General features: G+C 44.0%; 1 protein-coding gene and 1 non-coding gene across 2 annotated transcripts in view; one reads left to right on the top strand and one right to left on the bottom strand.

The window, feature by feature from the left end:
* COG4 (component of oligomeric golgi complex 4) overlaps positions 1 to 21,422 on the bottom strand; it is a 35,491-nt gene that overhangs the window by 3,928 nt on the left and 10,141 nt on the right. Inside the window, exons 5-13 of the mRNA XM_008986188.5 lie at positions 20,929 to 21,122; positions 18,882 to 18,987; positions 18,204 to 18,361; positions 17,376 to 17,434; positions 13,172 to 13,305; positions 10,362 to 10,480; positions 9,628 to 9,794; positions 8,669 to 8,834; positions 2,429 to 2,491 (exon numbers count right to left, since the gene is read on the bottom strand). Coding sequence (XP_008984436.2) covers positions 2,429 to 2,491; positions 8,669 to 8,834; positions 9,628 to 9,794; positions 10,362 to 10,480; positions 13,172 to 13,305; positions 17,376 to 17,434; positions 18,204 to 18,361; positions 18,882 to 18,987; positions 20,929 to 21,122 — 1,166 coding nt within the window. The remainder of the gene's footprint in view (positions 1 to 2,428; positions 2,492 to 8,668; positions 8,835 to 9,627; positions 9,795 to 10,361; positions 10,481 to 13,171; positions 13,306 to 17,375; positions 17,435 to 18,203; positions 18,362 to 18,881; positions 18,988 to 20,928; positions 21,123 to 21,422) is intronic.
* Positions 4,427 to 4,566, top strand: LOC118149826 (U4 spliceosomal RNA). The gene has a single exon (XR_004737536.1). It is a non-coding gene; the product is annotated as a U4 spliceosomal RNA (small nuclear RNA).

Genomic DNA, 21,422 nt, shown 5'->3' with positions numbered 1-21,422 from the left:
ATAAAACAAAATGAAAACCCAAAACCCCCACAACTGTTTTAAGTTACTTTGACCTTCATAAAAAAAGTATCTCCTTTATTAAGTAGGTAACATTATTATCCCCAATGTACAGATGAGGAAACTGAGGCATAGAAGTTAATAATTTATTCAAAGCTGCCAGATGTAGTGGCTCACGCCTGCAATCCCAGCACTTTGGAGGCTGAGGCAGGCGGATCACAAGGTCAAGAGATTGAGACCATCCCGGCCAACATGGTGAAATCTTGTCTCTACTAAAAATACAAAGATTAGCTGGACGTGGTGGTGTGTGCCTGTAGTCCCAGCTACTTGGGAGGCTGAGGCAGGAGAATCGCTTGAACCCAGGAGGCAGAGGTTGCAGTGAGCTGAGATTGCACCACTGTACTCCAGCCTGGTGACAGAGTGAGACTCCGTCTAGAAAAAAAAAGTATTCAAAGCCATGATAGTAAGTCTTGAAAAGCTGTGGACAGTGGCTCAATATTACAATCCCTGAACTTTGTGAGGCCAAGGAAGGAGGATCACTGGAGCCCAGGAGTTCAAGACCAGCCTGGGCAACAAAGCAAGACCCTCTCTTTTTTTTGGAGATGGAGTCTCGCTCTGTTACCCAGGCTGGATTGCAGTGGCATGATCCTGGTTCACTGCAATGTCCGCCTCCAGGGTCCAAGCAATTCTCCCACCTCAGCCTCCTGAGCTGCTGAGACCACAGGCATGTGCCACCACACCCGACCAACCTCTGCATTCCAGTAGAGACGGCTTCACCATGTTGGCCAGGCTGGTCTCGAGCTCCTGACCTCAGGTGATCCACCCACCTCGGCCTCCCAAAGTGCTGGGACCACAGGCCTGAGCCACTATGTTCTCTTTTATTTTTTTTAGATGGAGTCTTACTCTGTTGCTCAGGCTGAAGTGCAGTGGCATGATCTCAGCTCACTACAACTTAAATCTCCTGGGTTCAAGCGATTCTTGTGCCTCAGCCTCCTGAACAGCTGGGATTACAGGCACCGGCCACCACGCCCAACTAATTTTTGTCATTTTTAGTAGAGATGGGGTTTCACCATGTTTGCCAGGCTGGTCTTGAACTCCTGACCTCAGGTGATCCACCTGCCTTGGCCTCCCAAAGTGCTGGGATTACAGGTGTGAGCCACCACGCCTAGCCATTATTTTTACTTTTTAAATGACAGGGTCTCATTATGTTGCCCAGGCTGGCCTTGAACTCCTCAAGCAATCCTCCTGGCCCCAGAGTCCCAAGCAGCTGGGACTATAGGCATGAGCCACCCAACTACTGTTATTTTTAACTGTTAATACAACTAATAAGTACCACTGCATGCCTCTCACGTTCATCTCACATTCATCTCACGACAGTCCTGTCGGGCAGAGGCCATTATCCCTGCTTTATGAATGAGGAGACTGAGGCTCAGGGAGGTTACAGAACTTTTGCTGGGTAGTGGTCAAGTGGAGATTTGAACTTGAGGTGTCTGGCTTCAAAGCCCAAGCAATTTCCACTATACTCTGCTGCTTTCCTCTAAAAAATAACAGCTACCAGCTTTATAGAGGATTTGGCAAGCCTTATCTTAATCTCCTATATTTATACAGGGATTTGTCATTTTTATAAGGTGCTTTTGATCCTGATTAAAAAAAAATTTTTTTATAGAGACAAGGTCTTCCTACATTGCCCAGGCTAGTCTCAAACTCCTGGCCTCAAGTGATCTTCCTGCCTTGGCCTCCCAAAATTTTGAGCTTATAGGTTTAAGCAACTTGGCCTCAATCCTGTGTTTTCATTAGCCCACCCAAGAAACCCAAACTAGGGCAGGATGAAGCTATGTATCTCATTTCATAGATGAGAAAACTAAGGCTCAGAGGGTTAAGGGACTTGTCCAAGGTGACACGTCAACTATGTGCTAGAAGATAATAATTTTTTTTTTGGAGACAGAGTCTTGCTCTGCTGCCCAGGCTGGAGTGCAGTGGCATGGTATCGGCTCACTGCAACCTCTACCTCCCGGGTTCAATCGTTTCTCCTGCCTCAGCTTCCTGAGTATCTGGGTTACAGGCAACAGCTACCACACCCAGCTAATTTTCATATTTTTAGTAGAGATGGGGTTTCACCATGTTAGCTAGGCTGGTCTCAAACTCATGACCTCAAGTGATCTGCTTGCCTTGGCTTCCCAAAGTGCTGAGATTACAAGTGTGAGCCACCTTGCCCAGCCTGGAAGATCTACTCTGAATTCTGATCTTCCAACTCCTAAGCTTTTCCCACTTGTCTAAGGATGCCTTGCTATCATGTCAGTCACCAAGGAATCCCTTCAAGTGTGGCTCAATGTCACCAGGATGAGTGCCTTCACCAGGATGTATGTACAGAGCTCTCTCTCAGCATGGGAAGAGGTGGCTGCTGACTGTTGATAGGCAATTTCCCTTGTACCTCTAGTGTCTTCTTCAGAGTGGAGATGTTTTCACTGCAGACTTCCACATTGTTCAGAGTTACCTGGGAGATGAGGAAGGAAGAACGTGACTTCCTGCTGATGGTGCCTGCTACCCACTCCAATGCCAGACTGGCTGATAGCTGCGTTCCACGAGGATTAGAGAAGGACTTGCTGGAGTTCAGACTTCAGCTAATGAAAGGCCACACCTCTGCATCAGGCAGGACACTCAGATCTTGGATCTGGCAGAATGGGGAACCAGCCTTGCCCTTTCTGGTTGCCCGATGCCAGGGAGCCTCAAGTCATGGTCTTTAGGTCTTTTTGTACTGTTACCTACAGATCAGAAATGACTCAGGCATACATGTCTAGGATAAGTTCTAAGGCTCCAAATGGCCAAGCCCCAGATCAGTGATACAAAGCCTGACATTCATTAAAGAAAAACTTCCAGAGGTCCTGCCACCTATGAGGCATTTTCTCATTCTTTATCTCATGGAATCTGCCAAATACCCCCCATAGAACAAGCATTATCAAGCCCAGTGCATGGGAGGAAATGAGACTCCTCATTTCTTCAGAAGGCAAAGTGATTTGGCCAGGTGTGGTGGCTCACACCTATAATCCCAGCACTTTGGAAAGCCAAGGCAGGTGGATCTCGTGAGGTCAGGTGTTCAAGACCAGCCTGGCCAATGTGGCGAAACCCTGTCTCTACTAAAAATACAAAAAAATTAGCCAGGCATGTTGGTGCACTCCTGCACTCCTGCAGTCCCAGCTACTCGGGAGGCTGAGGCAGGAGAATCACTTGAACCTAGGAAGCAGAGGTTGCAGTGAGCCAAGACTGCGCCACAGGACTCCAGCCTGGGGGACAGAGCAAGACTCTGTCTCAAAAAAAAAAAAAAAAAAAAGAATGTAAAATGAGTCATCAAGGTCAGACAGCAACTGATTCAGCTAATATTTACTGAGCACCTGGATGTGCCAGGTATGGTTCTAGGCACTGAAGAGAAAGCAATTAACAAAACAGACATGGTCTGCCCTCACAGGGCTAACATTCCAGCAAGGAAGCCAGATAGTAAACAAATGCATTATATAATACCAGGAAGAATAATAAAGCAGGATAAGGGACAGACATCAGAGTGACAAGTGCACAAAGCTGGAGCCAAGCTTAGAATTCACGTCTCTGAGCTTCCAGGAGAGTGGCCACCCTGGGAGGGCATGGAAGCTCCACACCCCTTTCCCCATAATTAGCCCTATTCATCTCTTCATCTGTATCCTAGATAACATCCTTTATAATATACCAATAAACTAAGAAAAAGAATTCTGATCTCCCTACTCTGGTCCAAAGATGACTTCTTCCTTTTTTTTAATTAAAAAAAATTTTTTTTATAAAGACGGGGTTTCACGATGTTGGTCAGGCTGATCTTGAACTCCCGACCTCAGGTCATCTGCCCGCCTTGGCCTCCAAAGTGCTTGTATTACAGGCATGAGCCACCACGCCAGGCCAAGACGACTTCTTTCATAACTTCTTTGTGCCTTATAGACTAGGTGCAGAAATACCAATGATAAAAGTAATATGGGCACGGTGGCTCACACCTGTAATCCCAGCACTTTGGGAGGTCAAGGCGGGCAGATCACCTGAGATCAGGAGTTCAAGACCAGCCTGGTCAATGTGGTGAAACCCCATCTCTACTAAAAATACAAAAATCAGCCAGGTGTGGTGGCAGGCACCTGTAATCCCAGCTACTTGGGAAGCTGAGGCAGGAGAGTTGCTTGAACCTGTGAGGCGGAGGCTGCAATAAGCTGAGATTGCACCATTGCATTCCAGCCAGGGCAACATGAGTGAAACTCTGTCTCCAGTAAAAAGGAAAGCAGCATGGGGCAAAAATAAAGGCACTAATTGCTCTGGCCATTCGGAGGCAAGAACAAACTGTTTCGGTGTGAGGAATCTAAGGAAGGTTCCATGGCAGAGGTGGTAGCTGAGCTGAATTAACATAAAGGAGTGGAACATTAGCTTTGCGCAGTGGCAGTATTGTAGCCAATGAGGTTTATCCGAGGCATGATTATTGCTAACTGAAAACTTTCCCAATACCCCGCCATGACGACTTACAATATAGTTGGCATTGGCAATTTTTGATAGTCTCTACAGAGACTAAATAAAAAAAAGAGTGGAACATAATTCTGATAGGAGATGAAGGTGAGAACATTTCTCCACCCCATCAGCCTCTCTCTTCTTCACTGTTTATTTATTTATTTTTTCTTTTCTTTTTTAAAAAAGAGACGGGGTCTCACTATGTTGCCCAGGCTGGAGTGCAGTGGCTATTCAGAGGCGTGATCCCACTACTGATCAGCACGGGAATTTTGACCTGTTCTACTTCCGACCTGGGCGGGTTCACCCCTCTTTAGGCAACGCTGGTGGTCCCCTGCTCCCAGGAGGTCACCTTATTGACGCCAAACTTAGTGCGGACACCCAATCAGCATAGCGCAGTACAGCCCAGAACTCCTGGACTCAAGCGATTCTTCAGCCTCCCGAGTAGCTGGGACTACAGGCACATGCCACTGTGCCTGGCCCTATTTGATATTTTTTTAACAGTCCTTAGGATTTCCCGACATTCTCTGGTTTATCTGTTTCTTGTCTGCACAGGTCTGGCCTGTTTTCTTCATCACTGCATCTCTATACAGCACTGTCTACCTTTCCGGATGATGGAAATAATCTAACTGCACTCTCTGGTATGGTAGCCCCCACACGTGTGGCTATTGGGCACCTGAAGCATAGCTAGTGCAACTCAGGAAGTGGATTTTTAATTTAAATGTAAATTTCAATAGCCACCTGTAGCTCTAGAACCCAGAACAGTGCGTGATATATAGGCGTTTCTCAATAAATATTTGTGGAATCAGGAAGAGAGTGAATGAACATACTCTGGAAAGGGGATAATATAAGCAAATGCAGAATGGCAGAAAACCCAAAAAGGTATCTGGGAGATAGCACAGTCAGTTCATAGACATGTGCAGGGAAGTGGCAGGACATAGAGCTGTGAGGGAAAGAGCCTGATGGGGACTTGGGTGCTCTGCTGCAGTTACCTCTGTGTCCTGTGGACAGTGGGCTGGCATTGAGGATTTTTAAAGCAGTGAATGCCACATAAGCACAACTGTGGTTTGGGAATACTCATCAAGATGCCACATGTGGGAGGAATTAGAGGGCCTGGGGATCCCACTGCCTGTGAACTGGTATACTGGTAGCATGATCAGCAAGGCAGGGTTGAGGTAAGGAGGAGCCAGTCTTCAAGACATGAGTCAGGAGCTTCAGGATTTCAGGGTAAAAGGAGGATCTCAGAACCCCAGGGGCTGCAATTAGAAAGTCCGTCTCATCTTCCCCAGAGTGTTTCCCTTGTCAGTGTCCTGCAGTCAATGCTGAAAGTTATGATGCTGATAGTGCTGCTCAGGCCACTCTGATTGTGGACAGATAAGCCAAGAGGTCTTTCTTTAATATACCACAACAAAAGGCCGATCATGTGACAAGTTTCCAAATAACTCCTGTCATGACAGCTGAAGGATGAAGGCCATAAGTGTTTTCCAACGCATTTAAGAGCACCAAGAATAATTGTCATAATAGAACTTATGGATTTGAGTCCAAATGGTATTGATTTCAAAGTTTCCCTTGTACTGACAGCCCTAGTAAGCATGGATTCACTGGGCTTATTCCCTGCCCACGGTGCATGATGTCAGTATGGCTGGGGAATTCATCTTGACAGCCAAATGATCAAGGTGACATAAAAAAATAGGCCCTGAAATGGGAGTGATGACATTTTAAATACACGGTGTCAGGAAAACCAGAAACCTGTCACCAAGCATTTAGCATTGCCTTTCTTTTTGGTCTTATCTTCTGGGGCCTCAAACAATGAAACTGTATTAATGGGAGGTCCTCACAGAGCAAGCATGCACTGGCCAGTTTTAGAGACGTGTAGTCAAGTGGTGGAACACAGAACTGGAAAGGTGGGATGGGTTATATTTAGGAGACATCTAGCTTTGATGTGGCAGGCAGCAAGGAGTCAATGATTATTTTTGAGCACAGAAACGAAAGTAAGTTCTGTAAAAAAATGAAAGAATACAAACAAGATAAAAAACTTAAGTCATTTCACAATCATATGATGCTGGTTGCTAGGCACTTTGGCAAAGGTAACAAATTTCACAGGCAAAGTTCTTTGGAGCTGACCTGTTTTTGGTAGCAACCATATCCTTTGATTGACAGAAACCATGCCCAGGGCAAATATTTTCTCTGACAGGAAGAGAGTGGGGCTGCCTAAATAGCTTTTGTATTGAATCTGTCTGATAACCATTACTATGGGTTCCTCTGCACAGGGGTTGGCAGGTACTGCAAGTTTAGGCTTCTGTCTTTGAAAGTAACAACTCTGAACTCTTTTGGAGGTCACAGACCCTTTTAAGAATCTGATAGCTGGGTGTAGTGGCTCACGCCTGTAATCCCAGCACTAAGGGAAGGTGGATCACTTGAGGTCAGGAGTTTGAGACCAGGAGTTGAGGTCAGGAGTTTGAACATGAAAAAACCCCATCTCTACTAAAAATACAAAAATTAGGAGGCTGGGCGCGGTGGCTCACGCCTGTAATCCCAGCACTTTGGGAGGCTGAGGCGGGTGGATCACGAGGTCAAGAAATCAAGACCATCCTGGTCAACATGGAAAAACCCCGTCTCTACTAAAAATACAAAAAATTAGCTCAGCATAGTGGCACGTGCCTGTAATCCCAGCTACTCAGCAGGCTGAGGCAGGAGAATTGCCTGAACCCAGGAGGCAGAGGTTGCGGTGAGCTGAGACTGCGCTATTGCACTCCAGCCTGGGTAACAAGAGCGAAACTCCGTCTCAAAAAAAAAAAAAAGAGAAAAAAGAAGAGAAAGAGAAAAAAAAAAAATTAGGCCAGGTGCGGTGGCTCATGCCTGTAATCCCGGCACTTTGGGAGGCTGAGGTGGGTGGATTGCCTGAGCTCGGAAGTTTGAGACCGTCCTGGCTAGCATGGTGAAACCCTGTCTACTAAAAATACAAAAAATTAGCTGGGTGTGGTGGCGTGCACCTGTAGTTCCAGCTACTCAGGAGGCTGAGGCAGAAGAATCACTTCAACCCAAAAGGCGGAGGTTGCAGTGAGCTGAGATCATGCCACTTGCATTCCAGCTTGGGTGACAGAATGGACTCTGTCTCAAAAAAAAAAAAAAAAAAAAATTAACTGGCTGTGGCAGTGCATGCCTGTGATCCCAGTTACTCAGGAGGCTCAAGCAGAAGAATCACTTGAACCCGGGAGGTGGAGGGTGCAGTGAGCCAAGATCGTACCGTTGCACTCCAGCTTGGGCAACAAGAGTGAGGCTCTATCTCAAAAAAAGAAAAGAAAAGAATCTGATAAAAGCTAAGAAACCTGTGTCCAGAAAAACACATGTGCACATTTTTCCATCCAACCCCATCTGTGGACTACAGATTTACAGCTGTGCTACTAGATGTTTCTTTCAGGCTCTGAGCCTCAAGAGTAAAGACTCAGAATGTGGCTAATGTGGGGGATGGAGCAGAATGGACCTTGGTCTGTGCCACTCCTGTGCATGCTAAGACAGTGTGAGCCAGAGAGGGCTGATCTTGAGCTTAGGATTCATTTATGTTCTCTCTGGCTCATCATAAACTGGCTGTTGCTTTATACAAATCTTTTCGTCTTTCCATGCTTCTCCTTTCCAAGCTGTCACACAATAGTAAGACTTGCTGCTTTATCACATCTGTCATTCTGGGTAGCAAAGGGCTTTAATAAGGCCTCCTTTCCAGAGGAAATTGAAAGCCTAAGATGTGCTAAGCAGAGCAATGCTGGCAGGCCAGGAGGACTGGCGCCCACTCATGCTGCAGGCCTCTGCTCAGAGAAGCAGTCTGGTGGCCTGGCACAGATGGTGCTGTTGGTTCTGTGGCAGATGCAAGCCAAGCCTGATACTCAGTAGGCTCCCAAGCAGCTGGGCACTGCTCTGGGGAAAGAATGCTAGGTGACAGCTGGGCAGCCCAGCCTCTATCCTAGCTCAGGTTGCTCAGAATATGTCCCTGAGTAAGAAATGCTTTCAGAACCTTCTAGGAGGAACTTTCCTTAAAGGAGGAGTTTTCATTCTATATAGACACTGGAGGAAAAGTCTCTAGCTAGAGGCCTATTATACTGTGGCTTAGCAGTCATAATGTAACCTCTCGAGATAAACCAACCCAGCTTGTGAGCTGTGGGCTACCTACCAGGAAGGACAGCTTCGCTTCATCAGTACTCTCGATGCCTTTTGTGTCAAATTTGCCCTGCTGGAGGCTGCTGTGCATGATGTTCACAGCACTTGTCACCCCACGCTGGATGTCCTGGAAGGTGGTCGCTGGGAAGCCCAACCGCAGCTTGTTGCACAGAACATCCCTGGGGGGCAGGAAGGCATAGAGGGATTGACACTGCTCAACTTGGCCTCCAGGACTGAAGGGCCAGAGTGTCCACCACCCTGACCCAGCAGCACAACGTACTCTTTTAGGGGGAATAACCAGTCCTTGAGACCACTGTAGGAGACCTGAGGAGCCAGGGTATGAAAGTGACCAGCACCCACTCAAGGACACTGATGTGACAAGAACATAGAGAGGAGACTGGCCAATCTCTACTGTTTATGAAGCTTTTAGCCATCACCAGTGCACTCCAACAAACAAAGCCTTGAGGCTTAGTGAAGGCAGTACTACGTAGGAGTTGAGAACAGGTTTTGAGTCACTCAGCTCTGAATTCCATCTCTTACTCCTAAGTGGTGGATCTTTGATGAGGATGGAATCTCCCTAAAGCCCAGTTTCCTCATCTATAAAACAGAGCTAATAGTTCCTACCTCATAGGGTTGTTAGTAGGACCTCAAAAGGCGAGGAGAATAGCATAGTGCTCGGCCTGTAGCAATGGTACCTATTACAACTACTGCTTTCATCTGAACGGCCTGTTCTCTTTCCTATATCTAAGGGCTCATAGCCCCTTCAGTCTAGTCCAGAGAACAGAAATTTGGCCCACAAGATATCTGGCTGATCGACAGCTTCCTGGAGCCAAGGATACTCTTTTAGGGACAGGAGTTTATGTCCTATATATAACTGAACTAGAATCATGAGGACAAAGGGCAGAAATAAACGGGCCTCAGGAATCAACAAGGGCCTTTCTGGCCAGAAAGGAGAAAGGGAGTCAACTGTACCTGAAGTCAGACTCCAGCTCTGTGGTGGCGAGGTTGATCATGGCACAGAGACAGTCGATGCTAGAGCTGGACAGAGCCCGCCCAATGCACTTCTTAACAATGTAGAAGACATCATCCACCATGCTGGATGTCAACTGGCCCTTCTCATAGGTGTCCAGAGCCACAGCCTACCCAAAAGGCAAAGCCAACATTGAGGGTCCCAGTTCTACATGTGACATTCTAGATAACTCCGGTACAATGGTCCTAGCTCTGCTCCCTTTTCTGTACCTTGTCCATGTTTCTCCCAACATGGTGTGTTCTGGTCACAGATTGGTGTGCATCTTCCTTGTCAAAATAGCTCATTTCCCTATTGATCACTAGGTGAAGAAATTAAATATTTTGGGCCTTAGTCTTGTGGAGATCCATTAGTTGAGGTGTAAGACATCTGCAGAGGCCCTACTTCCCTGAAGTTCCTTACCCACATATCTTCAGGGAGGTGGGGAACAAGTGAGTTTCCTGAAGAGCTGAGCTGAGCTGTTCTTTTGTAATTCTTGGGGAAGAAGTCCTAACTAGGTACACAAAGATCACAATGACTCCAAAGATGCTCTTTAACCATACAAAGTCATACCACTCCATCTACATGCAAGAGTATTCTCAAAGCAGGACCAAGAAATATGACATGCCTCAGCCATTTCCTTCAGCCTGGCTTCTTGGACCGGAAGCCCCATTTCCAAGAGATGCGTCCTATGTCCTACCTTATTGACAGTCTCCCTCATGAAGTACTCCTCCATGGTAATATATAAGCCAATCAGCTCCTGCATGGTACAGCTCAAAAGGCAGTTATTGAGGAGTTTGTCCAGACACTTCTGGTGCTCTAGGGGACAGCGAAGAAAGGAATACTCACTTTTTTTTCCCCAAGGGAAACAGAGCACCTTTTTTCATTTTTTCAGGTCTTTCTTCCAAATATGTACATATTTTACATGGTTATAATCATGATACAGATAGCAATTTTGTATTCTGCTTTAAAAAATTATATCATAAATATTTTCTGTGTTTCCATCTACCTTACTAATTTTTCATGACTGTGGGATTTCATCAGGTGCATAATCCACATTTTAAAAACTACTTTTATTTTTAACTTTTTTGTTGTTTTATGTGAAATTGAGAAAAAAACCACTCTATTTTTAGATATCTGGTTATTGCCAAACATTTTGCCATTACTGGAGATAATAAAAGATCACAATATTGGAGATTATAGTGAATGCTTTTGTACAAATAACTTTTTACTCCTTTTCTTTTATTCCTTTAGAATTAATTAATAGGAGGCAAAAGATGTAAGTTTCCATGGCAAAGACAAAAATATATTGGATATAGATGACTTCATTCTTTACACCAGTATTGTCCAGTAGAATTTCTGTGATAATGAAAATATTCTGGTCAGGTGTGGTGGCTCACACCTGTAATACCAGCACTTTGGGAGGCCAAGGTGGGAGGATCACTTGGGTCCAGCAGTTTGAAAACAGCCTGGGCAACATAGCAATACTCTGTCTCTATAAAAAATAAACAAACAACAACAAAAAAGAAAATATTCCCTATCTGTTGTCTGATATAATAGCCACTAGCCATGGTAGCGATTGAGCACTTGAAATGTGATGAATAGAACTATAAATAAATATTAAAAAAAAAAAAATGTAAATATATAATATAAAATAACTATAAATAGCTATAAATAAAATACAAAATAAGAACTATAAATAAAATAAAATGTAAATAGATGTAAATGCATAAAATAATATAACTATAAATAAATAGTAAGTATAAAAATAATATAAAATAAAAAATAAATATAAATAAATAAAAATAGATATTTATATATATATATATTTTTGAGACGGAGTTTCGCTCTTGTTACCCAGGCTGGAGTGCAATGGTGAGATCTCGGCTCACCGCAACCTCCGCCTCCTGGGTTCAGGAGGCAATTCTCCTGCCTCAGCCTCCTGAGTAGCTGGGATTACAGGCACGCGCCACCATGCCTAGCTAATTTTTTGTATCTTTAGTAGAGACAGGGTTTCACCATTTTGACCAGATGGTCTCGATCTCTTGACCTCGTGATCCACCCGCCTCGGCCTCCCAAAGTGCTGGGATTACAGGCTTGAGCCACCGTGCCCAGCTATATTTTTTTACTCAATTTTTTTTCCAGAATTTAAAATTTTATTTAATTGCAATTAAATTTGAATTTCAATTCATGAATGGCTATGTATGGAGAGCACAGCTCTGAACAGTGGTAGTCATCATTGACATCGACAAGCAAACTCCAAATGAGCATACAATCTCCTTCATACACTGATTCTGTAACTCCCCTGCCACGGATTATTGGCACAAGCCATGCAGAATGCCAAAGATGCTGGGTGGGTCTCAGGTCCCCAATCCAAAGAACCCCGCATGTATCTGCCCAGCAGAATTTTTTTTTTCTTTTTTAACTCTTGCTTTAGTAGCCAGCAGGAATTAAATGGTTATCTTAAAAACGTAGAGAGTCAATCTGTAAATGAAACTGGACTCTAGTATACCTTTTTAAAAAAATTTAAAAATGTTTATTTTTTATTACTAATTTAATTTAGTTTAATTTTTTAGAGATCAGGACTGACTATGTTGACAAGGCTGGTCTCAAACACCTGGGCTTAAGCGATCTTTCCTCCTCAGCCTCCCAAAGTGCTGGAATTATGCATGAGCCACCACACCCAGCCAAAATTTTTATCTTTTAATATAGTGACAGAGTTTTGTCATACTGCTCAGGCTGGTCTTGAACTCTTGAGCTCAAATGATTCTCCCTCCTCAGCCTCCCAAAGTGTTGGAATTACAGGTGTGAGCCACTGCACACAGCCCCCTTTTTTATCAATGTTAATTATTCCTTGAAAAATTGTGACTGGGGGAACTGGGAGACTGAGAGGGGATGAGCAGATTCCTATACATTATATATTCTTTTTTTAGAATATATAGTCTCGCTATCAACCAGGCTGGAGTGCAGTGGTGCGATCTTGGCTCACGCAACCTTTGCCCCCAAGGGTTCAAGCAATTCTCTTGTCTCAGCCTCCCAAGTAGCTGGGACTACAGGCACATGGCACCATGCTTGGCTAATTTTTGTATTTTTAGGAAAGACAGGGCTTCACCATATTGGTCAGGCTGGTCTGAAACTCCTAATATCAGGTGATCTACCCACCTCGGTTTCCCAAAGTACTGGGATTACAGATGTCAGCCAGCATGCCTGGCCTACATATTCTTTTTTTTTGCAAAGAAATACCTTATTGAAGTATAATTTATATCCCATAAAATTTAAAACAAGGAATCAATGTTCTCATCTGTAAAATGATTAGACAGCCTCAAAGATCTAGTCTAATTCTAAAATCCAGTAAGTTTAGATTTCCTCCTGGGAGTCAATTTGCCTACAGACCACCAGGGGCTAATTAAGTCCCAATTGTTTCCTTAGTAAGAGATCTGTGGCTTAACCATTATGAAACACTGCCAATTATATCTCAACCCTCCCAAAAAATAGGGGAAATACTTTTACCTTGCTTTACTTCTTCTGAGGCCATGGAGTCCCCCACCTCAAAATCAGAGCTAATCCTCTTCCTGAGGAAACGTAAGTACAGCTCACTGCGGGCATTCATCAGGGTGACCTCAGTCAGGATGGGGTCCAGTTCTCTGAGACACACGGAGCAGAAGGAACAGGAGGACAGTGGATTGCCTTAGACAAAGGGCTAGAGGGCAAACAGAGTCCCAAATTCCCCCTCCCCACTGGGCCCATAAGGATTGGCTCTGCTGACCCAATATAGAATCAGAGATAGCTGTCAACCACATTTTCCATAAATACCTGTTTCACCTAAATTATCCCCTAAAATTCTGCCAGAGGTAAATAAAAGTTTGAGAGGTGTGTTTTCTTTTTGAGACAGAGTCTTGCTCTGTTGCCCAGGCTGGAGTGCAGTGGCACAATCTTGGCTCACTGCAACGTCTGCCTCCCGGTTCAAGTGGTTCTCATGCCTCAGCCATATGAGTAGCTGGGATTACAGGTGTGTGCCACCATGCCTGGCTGATTTTGTATTTTTAGTTGAGATGGGGTTTCAGCATGTTGAGTAGGCTGGTCTCGAACGCCTGGCCTCAAGTGATCCTCTTAAAGTGCTGGGATTATGGGCATGAGCCACAGCACCTGGCTTCTTTTGTGGTTTGAATAAAGATTATGTCTCATGTGAAAGAAAACTCCCCAATCTCTAATTTAGCCCTAAGGATGTTAGGAAATACCATTAAACTGTGCCCTACACCCATTCATTTATCCGGATAAATAGCTAAAATAATCTTGAAAGAAACAAAGTTGGAGGAATCCCACTTCCTGATTTCAAAACTAACTATAAAGCCACAGCAATCGACTGTGGTACTAGCATATGGATAGATATATGGATTAATGGAACAGAATTGAGAGTCCAGATGATTGATTTTCAATGAGTACTGGGACAATTCAATAAAGAATGAAGGGTCTTTTCAGCAAATTGTGCTAGGATAACTGAGATCCACATGAAAAAGAATCAAGTTGAACCCCTGCCTCACAAGATATACAAAAATTAACTTACTTTGCACACCGAAGTCCAAGAGATCTTTTCTTTTCCCTCCCTCCCTCCAACCTTCCTTCCTTTCCTCTCTCTTTTTTCTGAGATAGGGTCACCCTCTATCTCCTAGGCTGGAGTACAGTGGCACAATCATAGCTCACTGCAGGCTAAATTTCCCTGGGATCAGGCAATCCTCCCACCTCACCCTCCCAAGTAGCTGGGATTATGGGAGTGTGCCACCACGCCCAATTAAATTTTTGTGTTTTAAAAAATTTTTTGAAGCACTGTGGTTTGTATAATTTTTGCATTTTTGATAGAGACCGGTTTCCCCATGCTGTCCAGGCTGGTCTCAAACTCTTGGGCTCAAGCGATCTGCCCAACTCAGCCTCCTAAAGTGCTAGGACTACAGGCAGGGGCCACTTTGGCACCTGGCCCCAAGAGATCTTCACAAACATAAATCTGGTCATACCATATAGTTTCCATTGCTCTCAGAATATAAGACTCTGAACAGCCTGACTCTAATGATCTCTCCATATCCACCATTTCAGGCTCTCCCCTACTCTTTGCACTTCAGCTACACTGGCCTTTTAGTTTTCAAAATACCCATGAGCTTTGCACATGCTTTCCTTGCACTATCTGGAACACTCCTCACATCTTACTCCTACTTACTCTGAAGGTCTCAGATCTAAGGTCATTTCCTTAGGAATTCTTTCTTCAGTTTTCCCAGATTAGGCCACATGCCTTTAAGTGTAGGCCCACACCCTACACTTAGTGTATCACAGTGGCTGACGGCATCCACTCTAGTGTCAGACTGCTTGGACTCCATTTCTCGCTCTGCCACTTCCTAGCCGCATGACATTGGGCAAGTCATTTGACCTCTCCAGGCTTCAGTTTCTTCATCTGTAAAATGCTTATGGATTAAATCATTGGTTTTCTACTAAGGGCATTTTATTCCCAGCTCCCCCATTCCCCTACCCATACCCGGCTGGGGACTTTTAGCATCCAGTGGATAGAGGCCAGGGATGCTTCTATGCTGTTCTATACAATGCATAGAACAGTCCCTGCTAACAAAAAATTATCCAGTCAAGGCTAGGCACAGTGGTCTATGCCTGTAATATCAGTACTTCAGGAGGCTGAGGTGGGCAGGTCACCTGAGGTCAGGAGTTTGAGACCAGCCTGGCCAACATGGTGAACCCCTCTCTCTCCTAAAATTAGCCAGGTGTAGTAGTGAGCACCTATAATCCCAGCTACGCAGGAGGCTGATGCACGAGAATTGCTTGATCCTGGGAGGTGGAGGTTGCAGTGAGCTGAAATTGTGCCACTGCACTCCAGCCTGGGTGATGGAGTGAGACTCTGTTTAAAAAAAAAAAAGAAAAATTATCCAGTCAAGATGCTGTTAGTGCAGAGGTTAAGAAACCTTAGATTAAATGATTTAAATTTGTTAAGTGTTTAAATTTGTCAAGTGTTTAGAACAGTGTCTGGCATGTAGTTGATACTACATATGTGTTAGCTACGGTTATTATCTGTCTACTTCACAGACCATAGGTGCCAGAATTACATTTGTTTGCTCACTTTGCTTGCTGCCATATCAAGGACCAGTATCTGGCCCAAATGTGTATTCAGTAAAACTTTGTTGATTGAATGAATACATTTAAGTTTTGATTTTCTTTTAACAATCATATATTATTTTTATTATAAAAAAGTAAAAGTTCGGCTGGATTACAGTGGCTCACGCCTGTAATTCCAGTGCTTTGGGAGGCTGAGGCCGGAGGATCACTTGAGGTGAGAGGTTTATGACCAGCCTGAGCAACACAGCAAGCCCTCATCTCTACAAAAAATAAAAAAAATTAGCTGGGAGTGGTGAATGTAATCCTAGCTACTCAGGAGGCTGAGGTCGTAGGATCACTTGAGTCCACAAGTTGGTGGCTGCAGTGAGCTGTGATTGTGCCACCGTACCACTTCACTCCAGCCTGGAAAACAGACCCTGTTTCTAAAAAAAAAAAAAAAAGAGTAAATGTTTAAAATTTTAGGATAGTAGTTACAGGAGGGAAAGAGGAGAGTCACTCTGGGGGCTTCAAAAGTGTAGTCATGCCACATAAGAACATTTTGGTCAAAAATGAACTGCTGGGCCGGGCATGGTGGCTCATGCCTATAATCCCAGCAATTTGGGAAGACTTACTGAGGTAAGAGGATCACCTGAGCCCAGGAGGTCGAGATTAGCCTAGGCAACATGGCAAAACCTCGTCTCTACAACAAAAAATACAAAAATTTTCCCATTGTGGTGGTGTACACATATGGTCCCAGCTAATTGGGAGGCCAAGGTGGGACGACTGCTTGAGCCCAAGAGGTCAAGGCTGCAGTGAACCAGGATCATACCACTGCACTGCACTCCAGCCTGGGCTACAAAGCAAGACCCTATCTCAAAATAAAAACAAAAACAAAAACAGAAACAAAAAACCCCCCAAAAACTGTATCTATATACACAATAGTGGTCCAGTAATACTGTATTTTCACTGTACCTTTTCCATGTTTAGATACACAAATACTTGCCATTGTGTTACAATTGCCTAAAGTAGTCAGTACAACAATATGCCATTCAGGTTTACAGCCTAGGAGCAATAGGTTGTACCATATAGCCTAGGGGTATAGTAGGCTAAGTACACCCTGTGATATTCACACAGTGAAAATCGCCTGGCTCAAGCCTGTGATCCCAGCACTTTGGGAGGCCGAGGCAGGTGGATCACGAGGTCAAGAGATTGAGACCATCCTGGTCAACATGGTGAAACCCCTGGGTAACAACGCTCTTGTTACCCAGGCTGGAGTGCAATGGCGTGACCTTGGCTCACTGCAACCTCCGCCTCCTGGGTTCAGGCAATTCTCCTGCCTCAGCCTCCAGAGCAGCTGAGATTACAGGCACGCGCCACTATGCCCAGCTAATTTTTTGTATTTTTAGTAGAGACGGGGTTTCACCATGTTGACCAGGATGGTCTCGATCTCTTGACCTTGTGATCCACCCGCCTCGGCCTCCCAAAGTGCTGGGATTACAGGCTTGAGCCACCGTGCCCGGCCTGACAAAACATTTTAAAAACATAGACCACATTGTAACACAGTAGTCTGAATCATACATGATTACCAATTCAAACTTCTGTGGGCTGAAGAGAGATGGATTATTACCTTGGTTCGATTTTTTCTGTTGTAGAATTTCTCATCAAGTTGTTCTGAACATGCCGGAACTGCAATATACCACAGGAATGAGAATACTCTTCCCCACAGGAATGAGAATACTCTTCCCCACCCCACCATCTACTGGTCTCTTGCTGGTCACTTCAAACTTTTGGCATACAAGAATGTTTAGGCTTAGTTTGCTTACTAGGCTTACCTTTCCTTCAAGCCAGCAGTGGGCTTTCAGGATGACAGGCCAAAGATTTGTTTTTGGGTTGGATGCTAATAATACTCACCTCTATCACTGTGCTTAAAAGTCATACTATTGGTGTTCCAATGGATGACTGTCTAGTCTCCTAGTCTGGAATTCTAGAAATACAATTGTATGAGGCCACTCCTATTTTTATGTCCTACTTTTACTTTCTCTGCTCAAAGGAAGGAAAAAATAAAGTTCTGAAAATGCAAACATTATCTTTAACATCTAAGGAATGAAGGGGAAATTGGAGACAATTATTTGGACATTTAATACCACCTGAAGTAATAGAATTGTCATTATAGCACCAGAGGGCAATGGTGCACATTTTGTGATAGAGAATTGGTCTACCACTTCTGTTGTTTTCCTTTCAGGACGCCCCTTTTATTTCCTTCTCAGTCTTGAACTGAGGCCACCATCAACTCAACAATACCTCAAGTCCAAATTAAGCTGACAATGGCCAAGATGCAGGCCAGTCTGCACTCAGCATTTATTTTTCTCGTTTGCACCTTTTTTCATTTTTTCCCCTCCAATTTATCCTACACAGTGTTCCTGGCTAAAACTGCTACCAAACCACCCCTGCTCACCTGCTGATGGTAGTCCCTTTGTTTGATGAACTTGTCTACCACCTTCTCCACCTGTCTGTCACATTCCACCTGCAGATATTTGATCAGGGTATAGAGTCTCCCTGGCCCATAATAGGTCTCCACTATTGGTTGGTGGGTCTCCACAATGCGAGCAATCCCTACAAGGGAGGAAGCAAAAGGGTTGTATTCCAAGTATTCTTCTTATAACTTGCTCCCATCTGAGACTAAAGAAGGGTCTAGTGCAATCCTTTTGGCCACTACACTTTCTGATACGAATACAAACAGGCCTAATCAATGCTAGGGGTTGCTAAGCAAATATGTTAAATATGCACAGTGCTTGGTACACCAGCAGGAATTTGGTAAGTTACATTGATACTGTTTTCTACAGCAGCATCTTTGGAAATCAGCATTACTTGCTTTCCAGCAATTTATTTTAGGATTAAATTTATTCTTACAGAGTTTGGGGCTTGAGGATTAGGCCGGATCAGAATACTGGATATACTCTAATCATTGTTAATAAGGCACTGAATCTGGAAGTTATTTAATTATCCAACCAATTAAAACACAGCAAACTACACGATTAAATTAAAGTAATCAGGCTAGAAGGGTGAGAAAGGCTAGGATGCAGGTGTCATACAGAAATGTCTCTAGTCTCTCTAGAGTGGAGAAGAGGCTCACCTTCAAACAGAAGAGTAAGTGTATCTGCAAAGATGACTGCAGCTCTCCGATCACTCATGTCTGTCCCCAGCACCAAGAGCAGATTCTCCTCAGCTTTACTGGCCACCTAAAACAGGGGAAAACTCACAAACATTTCTCAGAAAGGCCAGCCTCACACCACGTATGTCTCAGTTTTCCAAAAAGGCCTCCCATTGGCTTTCTTTTTTCTTTTTACATTTCTCTTGATGTTTGGAAGCCCAGGCAGCAGAGAGAAAACTCCCTTGAGGGACAATGGGCTGTCTGAGCCTCAGGCAGGACAAGGAACATGGGCATGGTGGTAGCTCTTCTTTCATTATTTCCTCCTCATGGAAAATACGGACTGCCATTAGCCAAGGGAGAGAGTCCCCAGTTTCAACAATCTTCTCAAAGTGTAGCTTTCTATCATTTTTAAAAGTAAGACAGGGTCTCACTCTGTTGCTCAGGCTGGAGTACAAGGGAGCCAAAGTCATAGTTGACTGTGGCCTTGATCATCTCACCTCAGCCTCCTGAGTAGCTGGAACTACATGCAAGAGCCATCATGCCAGGCTAATTTTTAAAAAATTTCTGTAGAGATAGGTTTTTTCTATGTTGCCCAGGCTGGTCTTGAACTCCTGATTTCAAGTAATCCTCTTGCCTCAGCCTCCCAAAGTGTTGGAATTACAGGCATGAGCCATTATGTTTGGCATGTTATCATTAACAGTGGTTTGTCAAGCAGGACAAAACCTGGCTACTGCAGAAGGGATTTTGACTGGATTAAAGGTAGAAGCCATTTCTAGGTCCCAGGTGGCAAAGTATACTGATTAAAAAAAAAGTACCATAGAGCTGTTGTATTTTGTTTTTAATTAATTTTTTAGAATGAGTAAAACGCACACTTAAACATTCAAAAGGAACAAAGGAATGTTCAGTGAAAAGTGGTTCTTCCTCTAACCTGTGTCTCTTAATTTCCCAATTTTCTTCAGAGGTGACCATTATTAAACCTTCTAAAATAAACCCTATGCTTATACAAATATATCTTGATTACTAACTCCCTCATTTTAAACAGGAATGACAACATATTGTTTTGTACCCTGTTTAACAAGCCACATGTTAAAAAATAAAATACATCAGCACTTAGGGAATGGTCTCATTTTTCTTAACAGCAGAATAATGGTCTGATAGAGAATTTTTGGTGAGAGGGGAGTAGACACAGACATATAGCTAAAAAATGTCTGAGTGAGGTGGTAAGTCCAGGACTTTGGGAGGCTGAGATGGGAAGACAGCTTGAGGCCAGGAGTTTGAGAACAGCCTGGGTAACACAGTGAGACCTTTTCTATAAAAAAAAAAATTAGCAGGGCATGGTGGCATGTACCTGTAGTCTCAGCTACTTGGGAGGCTGAGGCGGGAGAATTTGCTTGAGCCTAGGAGGTCGAGGCTGCAATGAGCTGCGACTGTATCACTGCACTCCAGCCTGATCAAGATGAGATCTTGATCAATCAATCAATCAATCAATCAATCAAAACCCAACAACCCTCTGCACAAATGCCTGCTGGACTTGCTTCTCTCCATCTAAGGGGTGAGAATAGGGAAGCCTTGAGACTTTAACCGAAGTCTGTTTCTTTATCAGGATTTAACCTTATATGGTCACCTCCTTCATCTCAATGTGGCTTATTTTGAGACTCAAGCTTGGTATTGAAAACCACTAACCATGAATTCCAATTGCTCTTAAAAGAAGTCAGTTCCTTACTGATAGCTTGAAAAGAGTGATTCAACTTGTCAGAAAACTTGCATTTTAATTTCGTATGCTTTCACTTGGTCTGTTGGAAATGAAAGTGCACTGGCAGATGTCTTGGCCATGCCTGGTACACAGCAGGCTGGCAATGGGTGTGCTGAATGAACACATGCATCCAGTCTTGCCAGCCTACATAGCAAGGGCAGAAAGGGGGGTCAATCCTGAAGAGATAAAGTATCCACAGAAACTGGATCCATCAAGTGCCCCAATCTGCAGGCAGAGAGTCACACAATTATACTGCAAAGCAATCAGGGTCCATACCTGCTTGCAAAGGTATTCTGAGAACTTGCTTAATCCCTCCTCATGTAAACCCAGCAGTGGGAATATCTTGAAGAAGCGCTCCACCTGGGGCAGATCACCTTCCTTGGTGGCAATGGCAAACTTCTCTGCTACAATGGCTTTGAGACGTTGCTCAGCTTCCTGCAGCAATTTCAGGTTGGCATCAATCATGCTCCCTGCTCAATGGGCAGAAAATGAAAGTTCAAGTAAAGAATGGTACTGTGTCAGGTCCATGCCACTTTGTCTGTGTAATACTATGCATCCAACAAATATGTATTAAGCACTTACTATGTGAAAGATGCTGTGCTAGCAATATGTATAATTACAAGATGAATCAGCCATGATTATACCATCATAGACGTTAGGATCAAGTAGAAGAAATAAAGTTTGTGCACAAATAATGATGATGAAATACAGTAACAATAAGTGTCATAAGAAAGGTGCCAAACATCACATTCTGGTTAAAGTAATCAGAA

The sequence above is a fragment of the Callithrix jacchus genome, chromosome 20 (genome assembly GCF_049354715.1).
Source record: "Callithrix jacchus isolate 240 chromosome 20, calJac240_pri, whole genome shotgun sequence".
NCBI lineage: Eukaryota > Metazoa > Chordata > Mammalia > Primates > Cebidae > Callithrix > Callithrix jacchus.
The sequence above is the reverse complement of the archived record's forward strand: the minus strand, read 5'-3'. Positions and strand labels throughout refer to the sequence as shown.